This window comes from Tiliqua scincoides, chromosome 1 (genome assembly GCF_035046505.1).
Source record: "Tiliqua scincoides isolate rTilSci1 chromosome 1, rTilSci1.hap2, whole genome shotgun sequence".
Taxonomy (NCBI): Eukaryota; Metazoa; Chordata; class Lepidosauria; order Squamata; family Scincidae; genus Tiliqua; species Tiliqua scincoides.
The window spans coordinates 271,847,574-271,863,410 of NC_089821.1; the positions used below are offsets into that span (position 1 = coordinate 271,847,574).

General features: G+C 42.9%; 1 protein-coding gene across 2 annotated transcripts in view; it reads left to right on the forward strand.

Annotated features, from left to right (window-relative positions):
• Positions 1–7,506: 7,506 nt before the first annotated feature.
• EML6 (EMAP like 6) overlaps positions 7,507–15,837 on the forward strand; it is a 184,535-nt gene continuing 176,204 nt past the window's right edge. For both annotated transcript variants that reach the window (XM_066611920.1, XM_066611921.1), the window contains exon 1: positions 7,507–7,703. In XM_066611920.1, coding sequence (XP_066468017.1) covers positions 7,507–7,703 — 197 coding nt within the window. The remainder of the gene's footprint in view (positions 7,704–15,837) is intronic.

Consider the following 15,837-nt stretch of genomic DNA (forward strand, 5'->3'; position numbering starts at 1 on the left):
CAGGTGATTGGTGCTGCCATCTGTTATTTTTTTAAATTTGTATCTCATCTTTTATCTGAAGAGGTCCAGGCAAACTCGACAAGATGCTGGGAGATCTGCAATTAGATTTTCTGATTACGTATGGCTTCCAGGAATTTTCCCATTGGGGCAGCTTGCAGACCCAGGCCTGTCTAGCATCAATACCAGAATGGCATCATGTGCTCTCTAGTCAATTATCCAAGGACATCACCTTTATTGTAAGGGTGGCTGGGTTTTCAATTTCTGCTCCCAGATCTCTTTAAAAAAAAACAAAAAAAAAACCCCAAAACCTTATGCAGGTTCTCATCCTGGAAGTTCTTACTGTTGAACAGTTAAAATAATATTTTTTTTCTTTGTTGATAGCAAATTTCCACTATCTTCTATAAAATGTACAAGGGGGATACAATAGCACTATAAGCTCATACGGAATAAATAAAACAAGCTGGGGGAAAATGTCTAAGCCTGCCAGAAGCCAAATCAAGCAGGAATAGATGAAATTAAAATCCCTTGTGTACATAAAAACAGCTATACCACTGCATAGAAGTACCATGTGAGTTCAAAATGGAATGGTCTTGAAAATGGAGCTCCGCATGTAAATAAGACTATACAAAGGCCAAGAAACACCAGAGACAATCTAACGAACGGATTGCAGCCTTTCAACTCAATCCTATGCATGCCTACTCAGAAGTAAGCCCCATTAGAGTCAATAGGTCTTGCTCCCAGGAGCCTAAGGAGAGGCGCCCCACTTCCCAAGGCCTTTTACCCCGCCCCTGTCAGCAACCCAGAATTCTGTTCCCACCCCCAACCTCAACGGCTCAGGCCGGTGCCACAGCAACAGCAGGAGACAAGGGCGGGGGGCTAGTGCTGGGCGTGGCTGCCTGCCGCATGACATCCTGGGATTTGTAGTTCTTCAGCGCTTGTGTCCTAAGCAGGGCAACGTAGGTCGGACTACAATTCCCGTGACCATCTTCCTGGGAGAGCTAGGGCGGGGAAGCCGCCTCAGTGGCGAGGTTTCCAAGGGGATTCAGGGAGCGCTGACGCAAGTGCGCTTCCCCGCCTGTCTTGTCGAATGATGAGGCGGCGTCTTCCCTACCTTGGGGACGTGATCAGGGCAGGGCAGGGCAGGGAGGCAGGGGCTCAGTCGCTGCCTGGTGCTGCTGCTGTTGCCCTCCCTTCTGCTCCTAGCAGGTGACTCAAATCACTGTCTGGTGCTCTTGTGAGGGAACCAGTCCTGCTCCTATCCAGCGCCCTCTCTGTGCACGGTGCCTTGCAGGGGAGAGGGGGACTTGTGGTGGGTGGGAGGCGGGTGAGGCAGAGCCTCCCCACCAGAGTCCTTCGAAAAGCACCGCAGTCGCGTGAGGTGCCCAAGCACCTACAACCCGCACATGGAGGCAGGTGAGGCAGAGCCTCCCCAACAGAGTCCTTTGAAAAGCTCGTGAGTTGTGGGTCACTAGCCTCCCCACCCACCGCATGTCCCCGAAGGATTATGGCCCCCAAGCACCTGCTGCAGTGCTATTTCAGCACTGACGAAGTGGGGGGAAAGGAATGTGGGGGTGACTGTAAGAAGCACCTGCATTTGTTCAGCTCTTGCTATTGGGATTATTTGAGGTTGTGCTGTCAGTATGCATGGGTGCCTTCGGGCAGACTCTGCACAGCGCAATCCTGTGGCTGTTTACTCAGAAGTAAATCCCTTTGTGTTTAATAGGGCTGACTCCCAGGAAAGTTTGTCCAGTATAGGATTGTAGGTTTATAATCCAAAATTGGCTTTCAGTCCTTACTCATGTTTTTCCTGCTGTTCTGTCCATGGTCTGTTCAAGATGGCTAACAATAAATGTCTTGTTGTGTGAAATGTTAAGCTCTTTAAGCCATTTCTGCCCAACATTGTATATATGCAACAGGGACCAAATGTGTACACTTGTGGGCTGGGCAGAAATGGGTTAAATATTCCTAACAACCCTGTGAAGTAAGTTATGGAGAGAGAGACTGACTGACTTGATCCCAAAAGCCCCAGTCACAGTCTCTCAACCTAACCTACTTCACAGGGTTTTTGTGAGGGTACAATGAGGAAGGAACCATGTACACCACCATGAGCTCTTTAGAGGAAGGGTGGTATAAAAATGTGAAAAATACATAGGCATACAGCACATATGCTATGCATATTTACTAAGGAGCAAGTCCCACTGTGTTTGGTTGGGCTTACTCTCAGGTATACATACATAGGATTGTAGCCTCATGAGTTGTTTTAAAGGTTCCACAGGGAAAGGTGGGTTTTGAGGAAGGATATGAAGGAAATAAGAGTTGGCACTGTGCTTGTGTTCTTATAGCACTTTGAGGTGAGGGTGGGTAAGTACCTCTTCTCTCCCACCCATCTGCTTTTACAGTTGCCAGGTTCTCAGCCAGCCCTGTTGCAGCTCCTTCAACAATAACTTCAATGGGCACTTGTTTAGCAGGGGATAATATTTGCCTCAGTGCTGTGCCCTGAACAAACTTCACTAGTTGAATTTCACATGCATTATCTTGTAATCCTTGGGACAACCATGTAAAGTAGGAGTATCCTCAATTGTAGGTGAATGGTGCAGGAGGGTCTAAAGTGGAGATAAAACAGATCTTGTAAGGAAGCTAGGAAAAGAAGTTCAATGATGGAAGTGAGATTTGCATGACAGCTTCCTAATTTTGAACCCAGCCTCTCAGATGTGAATATTATGCAGCTGTGAACAAAGTGAGCAAGTGCTGAGTACCTTCTTATCACTGTGGCTTTCATTGGCAAATCCCATCCATCCCCCAGACATTTGTGATGGGGGAGGTTCCAAGTCAGTGTTAGCCTTGGCATGTTAATTTTCTTTGTTCAAAGCACAAGTTTTATGTTGTACCTTCCCACCCACTCCAAACATTACACACCTACAAAACCTAGAGGGTCGGGCATATGAAATGTAATGTGATATATGAAGTGTTAACTTAGACCTTGGGTGCCTTTGTTCAAATCTCCCATATCTTATGATGCTCACTTGATAACCTTCTATTACTCACCCTCTACCTGATCTACCTAAGGCAGTTATGGAAAAGAGTTTGACTAATCCTTTGTGTACTACACTGAGCTCCTTGGAGCAAGCAGAGGATGGTGATACTATGAAGTGGAAGTCACTCACCTTTTGCTTTAGTGCAGTATGTTCTTTTAATACCATTGCTCAATTCACTGCACTGGTTGCATGTATGTTCCTGGACTCAATTTGAAGTGCTGCATCTTACCTTTGAAAGCACCTAATAGCACCATCCTGTTTATTACTCAGGAGTAAGTCCCATTCTGTTCATTGAGGCTTACTTCCAGAAAAGTATGTATGGAATTGCAGCCCAAATAGCCCAAGGACTTTAAGTAAAGGGATCTGACTTCTCCAGTATGTATGTCCTTGTGCACTTTGTTTAATAACTGAGGCTGCAATCCTATGCCCTTGCATCTGGGAGTAAACCCCATGAACTATAAAGGAACTTACTTCTGAGTAGACATGCTTAGGATTGGGCTCTGAGGCCCTGTTCTGGGTACCTTTGCCAAATAAGATTCAGTGGGAATCTGCTAGGAGCAGGATCTTCTCAGCTGTGGTGCCGTCCTATGAATTATCCACCCCAAGTAGGTTGGCCTGGCTACCACATTGCGTGCTGTCAGAAACCATGCTAAACCTCGAGCATGGTTTTCTTGTGCATTCATTATTGTATTTTAATTTGTTGTTTTGGGGAGACTGGTTTGCACTGGTTAGTCTGCTAACTGCAAACCACAAAACTCTACTATTTACTTGTTTTGTACCCCGCTTTTCTCCCTGAAGGGCACCAAAAGCTGCTTACAGAGCAAAATAAAATCACACTTAAACCTATAATTTACAATATAAATATTGAACCATCTTTAAAATATTACATATAAAACACAAACCAGCAGCAGTCACCTCTTAGAAAGAAAAGGCAAGGCCCTTATTAAGAAAGGGCAATATTATAGGGAAGGCCTATAATAAAGAAATAAATAAATCCCCATAAAAATATCCCCATAAAAATCAACAGGAGTCCAGTATTAAAAACTATAAACTCAGAAGGGTAGTCTGAAGAGAAACATCTTTTGGCCCCACTGGAAAGCCTCTAATGAGGAACAGTTTGTAAACTGAGTGGGATGGAGTTCTATAAAGTTGGTACAATAATAAATATAATAATATACAGTATTTATATACCGCCTTTCTTGGTCTTTATTCAAGACTTTATTCAAGGCGGTTTACACAGGCAGGCTTATTAAATCCACGCAGGGATTTTTACAAATTGAAAGAAGGTTCTCTCTTTCAAGAACCACCACATTCAAGCTGTTACACTCCGATCTGGTTTAACATTCTGGCCTCCATCCTCCCACGCTCCGAGCAGATGGAACAGCTCAGCTGCAGCTTGCCAGCTGCTTCAAGGTCGCACGGTGCTGGTGGCCTCGAACTGGCGACCTTGTGGATGTTAATCTTCAGGCAAATGGAGGCTCTACCCTCTAGACCAGACCTCCTGCCCACAATAACTGAGAAGGTCCTGTTTCTTGCCTCCACCACCTCCCACCTCCATAAGTGACAGTTCTAGAAGAGGGCTTTCTCTGATGACAGGACTAGTCGGATTATACAGAAGGTGGCTGTCTCTTGCATACGCAGTCCCCAAGCTGTACAGGGCTTTAAAACTCAAAACCAGCAACTTGGATTGGGCCTGGAATTAGTCTCTGTTTAAAGTCCTTCCATACAGAGCTTGTCAGAAAGATTGGGCTGTGGCTGTTACAGTATCAGCATTCCTAGGGTTGGGGCTCTGCTACATCTTTCTGTAGCAGAAATTCATGGATTTCAGTATGGAGAATTGGAATTGCTTACACTATCCACTACCACAAAGTACTGTTGCTAACAACAGGCTTCTTGTGTTATGGAAGGACCTAGCATTATCTCTATCCTCCAGACACTGTCAAAGGGATAGTTAATTTAAATCAGGAGTTTGATGAAGATCAGATTATTGCTTCTTGCCTCCACAGTTGTACACTATACTGAAAAAGACGCTAACTGTTACTGTAGGGTGTTTCGTTGCCTTCTGATTCCTTCTTTTCTCTCCAGGTATTCCTCTGGTATTGTAGGTACCATGTTAAGCAACACCCTGGGCCATTGCTTTTCAGACTTTTAAAACTCTGCTCCCCTAATTTGCTGAAATCTACTGTACTTCTGGGAGCCCCAGTTTGGGGTGGGCTATAAAGAGTAGCATAAGGAGCTACTGTTGAAAGGGGAAATCTCAAAAGTCTTTGCATACCTGGAAATATTTGGGTAAGCTTGGAGACTCTTTAGATTTTACCTTAGTTTTTCAACCTGTTACAGATTTCATAAGCAAAATTACAGTGCAATCCTAAACATGTCTACTCAGAAGTAAGTTAAATTGCATTTAATGTGGTTTACTCTGAAGTACTGTGATGCAAAAGAGAACTGGGTTGCTTGCTCCAAGTTGGTCTCCCAATTCCCCCCTGACTTGCTTCTGTTTGTCATTTTTTTTTGGGGGGGGGAGAGGTGTGGCAGGCATACAGCAGTGAAGGCAGCCACATCAGAAGACTTGGGGGTTGGCAGGACACCTTGTCCTTGTCCTTGTCCTTGTTCTGTTGCTTCTCAGCTGGAAAGCCTAGGATGCTGGGTTACTATAAGGTGAGGAAAACTGAGTGGTCAGTCACTGATGGACAAACTAGCAACCCTCTGTGCCAGTGGTTCTCACACATTTAGCACTGGGACCCACTTTTTAGAATGAGAATCTGTCAGGATCCAATGGATGTCTTGCAGGAAAATTTTTAACAACCCTATGCCGAGATCCTACGCACACTTACCCAGGAATTTCTGTTTACTATCATTGTTAAAAGCATATACCTAGTAGCCTGTTAAAAGTATAGATCTGTAACATATCCCCAAATGCAGTCACATTCCATGGTAGCATCAAGTCTAATATATTAAAAATAAAATACTGAAATGAATGGGGGCCTACCTGAAACTGGCTCACATGGGTCCTGACCCACAGTTTCAGAAACACTGCTCTGTGCTCTCCCTCCCCACCCTGCTGCTCTGGAGGATCTTGCATCTCTTTCAAAGGGAGTCTACTTGCCCCCAATCTGAGAAAATTGCCTTGAGTCATTGTGTTCTGATTGTGTAGTATCATTTACATTAATAGAGTGGTAATGCACCCCCTCCCCCATTTCCAGAATCTTTGCCATCACTTCTTAGTGACTTATTCATTTCCTTCTGTAGGAGTATGTAGCATACTGGATATGTGTACTGGAATTTTTTTTTCTTGAATTCCACTATGATTCCATAGTTTCATAAAAGAAGCAGGTTTGCAAGTGGTGGTTTAAGAAGATTCTACTGTTAGAATGGAAGTGGGTAAACCATAAGCAAGATGACAGGCTGCAATCTTATAGCATTTTCCTGGGAGTAAGACTATAGTGGGATTTACTTCTGAGTAGGCGTGCATAGGATTGCGCTGAAAATAATCCTAAACATCAATTTTTAAAAAAAATTTAGGGAAAAGAAGAGAGCTGCAAGAAAGTGCATCCTGCCTCCGGGAACATTCATAGTGTTTCTCCTAGCAAATGTTTAACAAATCTGGCAAAGGACAATTTCATTGTTGTATTTTTTGCAGAAATGGTTTTCTCACTGTTTTTTGAGTAAGTAGGTGGGCCTGAAGCTGCTTCTGCAGTAGTGATTATAATATGAACTTGTATGGGTGATTTATTTTATTAAGGTATTTCTCCCCCCCCCCCCCCAGAAATGTCCTGTCTTCATATCAATAAGTTGCAAATGCACTGTGATGGAAACCTATAGGAGACTGCATTGTTACACAGCCAAAGCTATCACAGGATGAATTCAATCTTCACACTGGCACTGAAAAATAACAGACTCCCTTTGCGCATCAGCTGTACTTTTTGACACTACTAAAAAATCAGAAGACTGTTTGAAGAACAAGGACTTTCCCTTTGCAAGAAGGCTCCAGTGATGCACTAAGAAGGGGATGCATAGAACGGGTGTTCTGCAGCCACTGACTGACACAGACCAGCTCCATCTCCTCCTGATGGAATTGACACGTACAGTATAGTTTCATATTGTACTGATTTGCCTGGGTGTGTGTCGTCCCCCCCAAGTTGTCTGGGTTGCAAAACAGCAGGAAAGCAGCAGCTGCTCATCTTTGGCAGTAGAAGATTATGGTGGCAGCTCAGCACTACCAAAAGCAGCAGCAGCAGAGGTAGCTGTAACAGCAGCAGCAGCAGCGGTGGCAGCAGCAGAGCAGGACTCTGCCTAGATGCATTTTGCATTGAAATTCAGCATCTGAAAGTGCAGCGGGAAGACTTGGCAGCCAAGCAGAAATTGACAGCGTTTGTAAGGAGGCAAGGGAACAGTGAAAGGCAAGGACTGTGGGGGTGGAGGGGCAGCACCAGTTTCCCTGGGAGCTGCTGGGAAGAGGGGGTTGATTATCATGGCGGATCGGACAGCTCCTAGATGCCAGCTCCGTCTGGAGTGGGTGTATGGGTATAGGGGTCACCAGTGCCGCAACAACCTGTACTACACGGCAGGCAAGGAAGTGGTTTACTTCGTGGCTGGAGTCGGAGTGGTTTATAACACCAGAGAGCACAGTCAGAAATTTTTCCTGGGGCACAACGATGACATTATCAGGTAAGAAAGGGTGTGGGGTGGTTTGTGGGAGGGAGGACTGGCCAAATAACCTTCCACAACTTCGGATGGTTGAACAAGCCTCTTTTGTTTTAGGCAAGCAAATCTAGCCAGAGATGTAGATGCGAATGCAGTATGCACTCGAGTCCTGTCTATTTTTATTTCATCGTGTGTGCCCAAGACCAAGAATCTTGGTAGAGGATGAGATTAAGTTTAATTGCCCCCAAAATCTGGAAGCTCTTGCATCATTCTTTGAAAATTGACTGTCTTGCTCCCAAATTCCTGGGTTTAATATTATTTTTAGTTGTCAGCCCCTACCTAACTCTACTAGCCAGTGTCGAGTAGATGATGCTGTTCCATCCATCAGGACTGGACTGTGATACATCCTACTGTAATACACTCATCTGGCATTCCACTCTAACCAGTTTTGACCCTGATTCCAGTGTTTCCATCCTAAATACTGTGAAGTACCACTAAAACAGATGAGACTAACTTTCAGCCACTATGTTTAGGACTGTAGTGTTGGTTGTATTTAGGAGTGGAGGGAGATTTAATTCTTTGACAACAGAATGTCAAAAGGATAGCGTACTTGTTTGTTTTATTTAGATGGGCAGTATGCTTAGGATGAGTTTCCTGGAGTTGTTCAAATTAGCACATCTTGTCTCTGAAGCAGACATGGCTATTCATTGCAATAATGAAAATACATTGTTATTTATTTTGAAACATGGGCGCGACTTTTCAGCTGGCTTCTGTGTCTGTTAAAGTAATACTGGGAAACAGCCTGGATCCCCCCCTTCCCATCTGCAAGTTTTATTTCCCATAAATATCATATTGAGGCTGCTTCTGCTGTCTCTTAATGCTCTCCCATGAAACAACACTATTAAAACTTGGATTTTGCTAAATTCATTCAAACTCATTTATACTTTCAGAATTTTTATCTCTGAAAGAAAAGATACTGTCTTCTAGTAGAAAGCAAAAAATGTGGATCCCAGCATTTCTTGCTATAACATTATGGATAATTTCAAATCTGATTTCTAGAATCTACCTGTTGTTGACATCATGCTATGGTTGTGCTTTCTCTGACATCATTTATGCAAGTTCTTGTCCACCAGAAGTGGTTCCTCATTTTGTGGGGGATGGGGTGGGGAGATGATGACAGGGAAGATGGTAGCATCATGCTTCTGGATATGTCTGGTGATTTTGCACATTTGGAAAAGCCATATGCAACCCCCCCCCCATGTAATATTGCTAATTTGTCATTTATAGTCATGAATTTAAGTAAGATGAATGACTTTGACTGTATTATGCATAGTTTGTTAATATAGTTTGCCTACCTTTTGCAGTAGGGGAATGTCAAATAGTAGAGATTTTACAAAGCAAAGTGGAATCTTCCATATCTGTTCCTCCCCCTATTGCAATGAACTGGTAAGGGCCTGAGAATGCATGTGCTGACATGTATGTTTTCCTCCTCTGGAAAAAATAAGCACTGGGGACACTTGAAATGGGGCAAAACCATAGTGGCAGCTGGGGGGGGGCTTGAATACTTCCCCCTCCCACCATGTTTTTGATCCTAAACATGCCTGCTGCATGCTGTTTTAATTAGGAAAAACTCATTGCAAGCCAGTGAAAAATTATTAAAAAGTGGTTTGGAAATTGGACTTCTATATGGAAGGTCCAGGTTCAAATCCCTGCTCAGCCATGAAGCTTCCTGGGTGACCTTGAATCAGTCTCTCAGCCAAACCTACCTCACAAGATTATTGTGAGGACAAAAGGACGGAAGGAACCATGTACACCACCCTGAACTCCTCGGAGGAAGGGTGGTATAAAAATAATACGCAACAAGAAAAAACAAGGACATAATTGGAATGTTCACAGCATTCCTGTGATAAATGGCCAGGTCAGCCTTTATTTTTTAGAATGGTAAGGGTGATGATGTGGGAGGGCGAAGACAAGATGCTTATGGATCTGAAACCCATTCTATCTCAGATGGAGTAGAACAAGAACACCAAAACAGGCCTTATGCGTACTTTAGGTTTGCATCATGAGTGTCCATGTGTTGCTTTAAATTACCTGGACTTTTTATTTTCTGAAGTGTAACTATGTTACAGCCCAATCCTATGCATGTCTACTTAGAAGTAAGTCCCATTAGAATCAATGGGGCTTACTTCCAGGAAAGTGTGGATAGGATTGGGCTGTTAATCTTTTGCAGGAAAAGTAACAAAGAGCCTTGAGGTACCTTTTAAAGACTAATCAATTTATTTCAACATAAACTGTCATGGATTAGTGCCAGGTTCATTAGAAATATTGATACATTTTTATAATGGAGACATAAGTTTATCTTATATATGTTTTCATTATTGTGCTCTGTCAGTAGTATGGTACTATTCATTATTTAGCAATCATGAATAGATCATCTGAGTTTTGTATTATTATTACTACTACAAATATTTATGTATAGCTTTTCAACAAAAAGGAAGTACTTTCCAGCACTGACATAAGGGCAATGCAGCTCTGAAGTGAGGGAACAAACATTCCCTTACTTTGAGGAGGACTCCGTGAGTGACACCCAACTGCAGGGTGCTGCACACTGTGCCAGTGCTGGAAAGCACTAATGTAAGGGGTTAAGATTGCACCCTAAGTTAAATACTTGGGTGTCCAGTTTTCATGGTTGGGGGGCTTTTGGCAGAGAATGGACAAATTAACATTTGTCATATAATTTTTTAATTGTACATAGAATACATTCAGTACGTAAAGAACCACCTCCTTCCATATGAACCTTATTTTAACTCTTGTTAGCTCAGACCTTGTTCCTGGTGCCCTTGCCTTCAGAACCATGATGGTCATTTACTAGGAGAAAGACCTTCTTGGTGGTCCTTCTCACTTTGTGGAATACCCTCACAATGGAGGCCCAGTTGGCCCTTACCTTGCATGCCTTCAGGAGAACTGTGTAAACCTGACTTTTTCATGTGCTGTCAAAGGGAGGGTGATGTCTGCAGTGATGGTGAAGAAACATAGTCTAGATTTTCAGTAGTGGATTTGGCTTTGATGCTGCTGCATTTAATTGTATTGTTTTTGTTTGATCTATTTTCTATTTTATCTTATTATAAGGGCATGAAAAGCAAGATAGAACTATTTTGAAATGAAAATAAATGCATACATGCAGTTGTCTTATGGCTCAAACCTAAGATCACCCAGTGCTGGTGGGAATCATGAAAATACCTTATAAGGCGGACGTCTGTCCATGGCCTCTGCTGGGCTCAGAGGACCCTCTGGAGGCAAGGGGAGCAGAGCCTCTCTCACCTCCAGAGGGGGTGTGAATTGGGGGGGCGCGGACCCGATCCGCAGATAAGTGGATCCATGGATATGGTGGCCCCCCCTGTATTACCTGTGGAAGCCATCCAGCTGAGTTCATACCTAAATTAAGATTTGTTCCCAGGACACAGCTTGGCATGCTGTTTACTAGATTGTATTACTTCTTACAAGCTGTAGAATATTTTCACATGTGAAAGCTTACATTTGCTTTTATTTTAAATTGGTCCTTAACGTTGGCTTTGGTCCTTAACTTTGGCCTTGGCTTTCATAAAGCCTCCATGACAATTGTGCAACCTGTTCTCTTCCATGTATATTCTAAACCAGTGATGTTGAGCATGTATTTCACTGTTATTACACTTGGCATGCTTTGGATTGCTGGGGTCAATTGTTTCTTTCCACATGACTGTTCACTGGGTACGGGCTACAAAATAAACATGAGTATCCAACATGTTACTGAGTGCAAGTGTGATACAATAAAGATTAAAAGACATGATGTTGGGATTTTCCCCTTAGTAAACATGGGCAGTACTGAGCTTTAATCTGAAATAATCCTTTGAGAAATTCAGTTCACAAGTTTGCTTTTTGTACCTGCATAAGGTTGTAGTCTTTGGCACAATTACATGAGAGTAAGACTTGGAAAATTGTAGGAGATACTTCTGAGAATATATACATATGACTGGGCTGTAAGTGTAGTATATATTCATCGTTACATTTATTTATATCCTGCTTTTTTCTCATCATGGAACACAACACATTGTACATGTGATTTGTAGGTGGTCTCCCATCCAGGAATGGGTCAGATTGAAAATGTCTTAACTGGTTAATATTTAACCAACATACGATTGCTTTTGGTATGATAAGCAATAGTGTGTTGGTTAAATATTAACTAGTTAAGTCATTTTTGAGGTTAATATTGCATTGTAATGACGAATCATTTGTCTTGATGGTATGCTCTTTTTTTTTTTCCTAGTCTCTGAGTACCAAAGCAGAGAGACCATCTTGAAAGGTCTTTCAAACAAGACTAAAAGTAAAAGATAGTGAGCAACAAAATTTGAAAATTTATATCCCCAGTAACACGGAAGATATAAAGCTATGATTCTATACACACTTCCCTAGGAATAAATCCCACTGAACTCAGTGGAACTTATTTGTGAGTAGACGTGCACAAGATTGTACTACAGGATATCTGAGTTCATGTGCACACATAGGGACAGTGGCGTAGCTAGTGGGGGCGGGGGCGGTCCTCCCCGGGTGCCACCCTTGGGTGGGTGTAACACCACAAATGCCACAACATCGCTCATGCCATATACTGTTGGATGCAGAATTTCCAGTGGAATGCAATCCAGAAAACTGGATTGAAATATCTCCTATCCATCAAAAGTTATAGCCAAAAAACCAGAAACAAAAAAAATGCATTGAAGCCTATGGAAAATGAAACAGCCATATCGTGTGTTTACTCTTGAGTAGGTGAACTTGCCATAGCTCATCGAAAAGGGCAGGCTGAGAGGAATCCAATGACACCAGAATGGTTCCTATCCAATGAAAGCAGCCCCCCAAAAACAGCCAAGAAGGAAGTCCCTCCCTCCAAGCAGATGAATGTACTGAGCCCTATGGAAAGCAAAAGTAAGTCACGAGGTCACGTTTACTCGTGAGTAAGCAAATGTGCCTTGGCTGCTGGTCAAGTCAGGCAAAGAAGAATGCAAGGCTAGCTGCATGGTCCCCATCTAATGAAAGTGGAGCTCAACAAATGCTCCAGAAGGCAGTTCCCCCCCCCCCAAAGAATAAACCAGAGGCTTGAGCTGGTAAGGTGGGCACTGGGGACAGCTGAAAATCTCACTGCTTATTTGTGGTGGGGTGTTATTGCAGGCAGCTAACCCCCCCCCCCCTTATAAGAATAAAACAGAGGCTTGAACTGGTAAGGTGGGCACTGGGGACGGCTGAGAATCTCACTTGGTGAAACAGGGCTGGCTTCCCCTTATTTACCTGTTTTTCTTTAATTTAATTATTTATAATTATTTTATTTTGCTTGATGATGTCACTTCCAGCCATGACATCACTTCCAGTGGTTCCTGGACAGATTGTCATTCTAAAAAGTGGGTCCCAGTGTTAAAAGTTTGAGAACCACTGCCTTAACTCAAAACAGGCCAAAGAGACATTGGGGGGGGGGGGTGTGACACTCTAGTGACCAGAATTCTGGAAATCGTGACTTTTAGGAATAATATTGTCATATACCATTTGATGCAGAATTTCATCAATTGCTTGTGGGTAAATATTCACTGCATTTATTTTTCTGGCCATTATTATTATATTCATTCCATGTCATGACTATTACTATCTGTCTCACCTACCTCACAGGGTTGTTGTGAGGACAAAATAAGGGGAGGAAACATGTACACCACACTGAGCTGCTTAGAGGAAGGGTGGTATAAGAAGTGAATTAATTAATTAAACAATATAATTAATAATCAATCAATCACTCACTCTATTAATTAATTAATTAATTAAGTAAGTAAGTAAGTAAGTAAGTAAGTCATATGGGGTGACAAAAATTTATGGGCCTCGGGTGTCAAATGACCTAGCTATGTCTCTGCATAGGGATTTCCCATTACCACCAATAAGAGAGGAAACAACCTCGTGGATTTGTGAAACTGCCTCTACAATCTGTAGGTGAAGAATTGTTACTCATTTTTTTCTGTTGAAGGCACACTTCGATACCTTTATTGGCATATTAAGAGTTTACAGAGAATAAATAACATAATAAAATAAAACAGCTTTAAAGATATTAACTTCAGACTTTGGCCTTAGAGACTACCGTTAGAAATTCTGCCACCAGGTTGGTAATAGGAGGGGAATAATCATTAAGAAGAATTGGAAAAGGATCAACAAGAGAAACAGGAAGAGAAAAAGAAAAGAGTCAAGTAAGTGAGACCTAAGGTTGTGATGAGCAGTGCACCGAAGAAGGATATGATCCAGAGTATCTGGTTCAACTGAACAAAATAAACAATCTATTTGGGCGAAGAGTTTTAGAGAATCTCCCTTGTTGTAATGCAGATGGAAAGATATTCAGACTTACCAGCATAAAAGCCCATCTTTTACTAGGGTTAGTAAGTTGGGTGAAATAATTCGCAAGGACAGCCAAGAGAAGGGGACTGTTGAAGGCATTGCCACAATCTTCTTCTGTGACAAAGCTTTTCTTGGACACAAATCTCCAAATCCTGATGAGCAATGCTTGTGAACTGATCTTCTCCATCTAATTACCAGTGAAGATCATTGTCATGAAAAACAAGCAAGGATAATATAGCAATGAAATGTATTCTGTAGCTCCTTTTTCATTTCTTTCATATGCATTCTAAGGGCCTGATCCTATTGGGCTCTAGTGCCGGCACTGCAGGCCAGCACTGATGAAGGGTGTTGCAAACATGCTGCAAAGCACGTTCGTGACACATGCAGAGTAAGCGGTGCTGGCAGGAAGGTCTGCGCCACCCCATCAGCACTGTGGAGGAAGCTTGGCCGGCGGCGGCAAGAAAATAAGTGCCAGGTGGCGTGGGGCGAGCATTCCAGGGTGGGGGAGGAACCAACCTGGGAGGGGGTGGAACCGGAGGAGCCTCTGCCAGATCCTATCCCCTGTGTCAGGCGGGAAGCTTGACACGAGGCTTCTCAAGTCTGTACCAGCAATTTAGCTGGTGCAGACTCGAGTAGCCCCATTGCAGGGCCTGGGGTTTTACTCGGGGCAAGGAGACAAATGCCCGCTTCCCCTGAGGAGACCTCTGGTGGCTTTTCTGGTCCCACAGGGTACAGCAGCAGCCATTTTGGCGCTACTGTAGCCTGCAGTGCCAGGAAGCATAGGATTGGGCAGGAACAGTAGCAAATACAACAAAGTTTATCTGCATGCCCGTTTCATGAAGTCAGTGGGAACCTACTTGCCAGTGTATTGCTCCTTCTGTTTATAGTAATAAGAACCTTTTTCTTTCATAGTATGTGAACTCTTTTTCAGAGAATTCCATGTTCTTCGGATTCTAGTTTTGTTTCAGTCAGAGTTGAAAGCTCACCCCATCAGTAAATTTTTCATAATACTTAAAATTTTGGATCATCAGAATATAGGTAGTCCGAGTATAGGTATCAGAGTGTGTCCAAAATGATAAATTTTATAAGCTTACAGTAACATTTATATACCAGGTCTTAACTTTAAAGGGCATTTTGCCGCAAATTAGACAACCGTCCCATTCTCTTTTATGAACTGTGTTGTCAGTGTTGGTTACTCAACCAGATGTACTTGTGAAGCTTGTGAACAGAGTATGTTGCTAGGCATCCCCTGCTGTTTGTCACCAATATCTGATTCTTGGGGGAGGGTTATATTGCCTCTGAATATGTTCTGTTTTTAGATATCATAACCAACAGTCATTGACAGTCCTCTCCAATTAATTGATGGAGCTGGAAAGTCTCCGCCTGTACAGTCAGAGCTGTTGAATCACAACTGCGTATTTATAATGAGACAAGATCTCAAATAACATGATTCATTTATAGAAGTCTATTTCATGGGTCAACCTAGATGTTACTTCAAGCACATGATTAGGATCTTTGTCTTTTTATTCAGTTAATAGCAGTCAGATGGGGGGGGACAACGACAGGGATAATGATGACAGATTGGGAACATTATGTCTCTGGTCTCTGTCACAGTCCCAATCTAGATCCCCTCACTTCCTGGCAGCCGCTGTTTTTCCCTGAAGAAAAAACTTATGTTGGTGCCAGTAGAGGCTTTTATTTTTCCTAGGGCAAATAGAGCTGTATAGGTCCTGATCCAGATCAGAGAGCAGGCAGAGTGTAA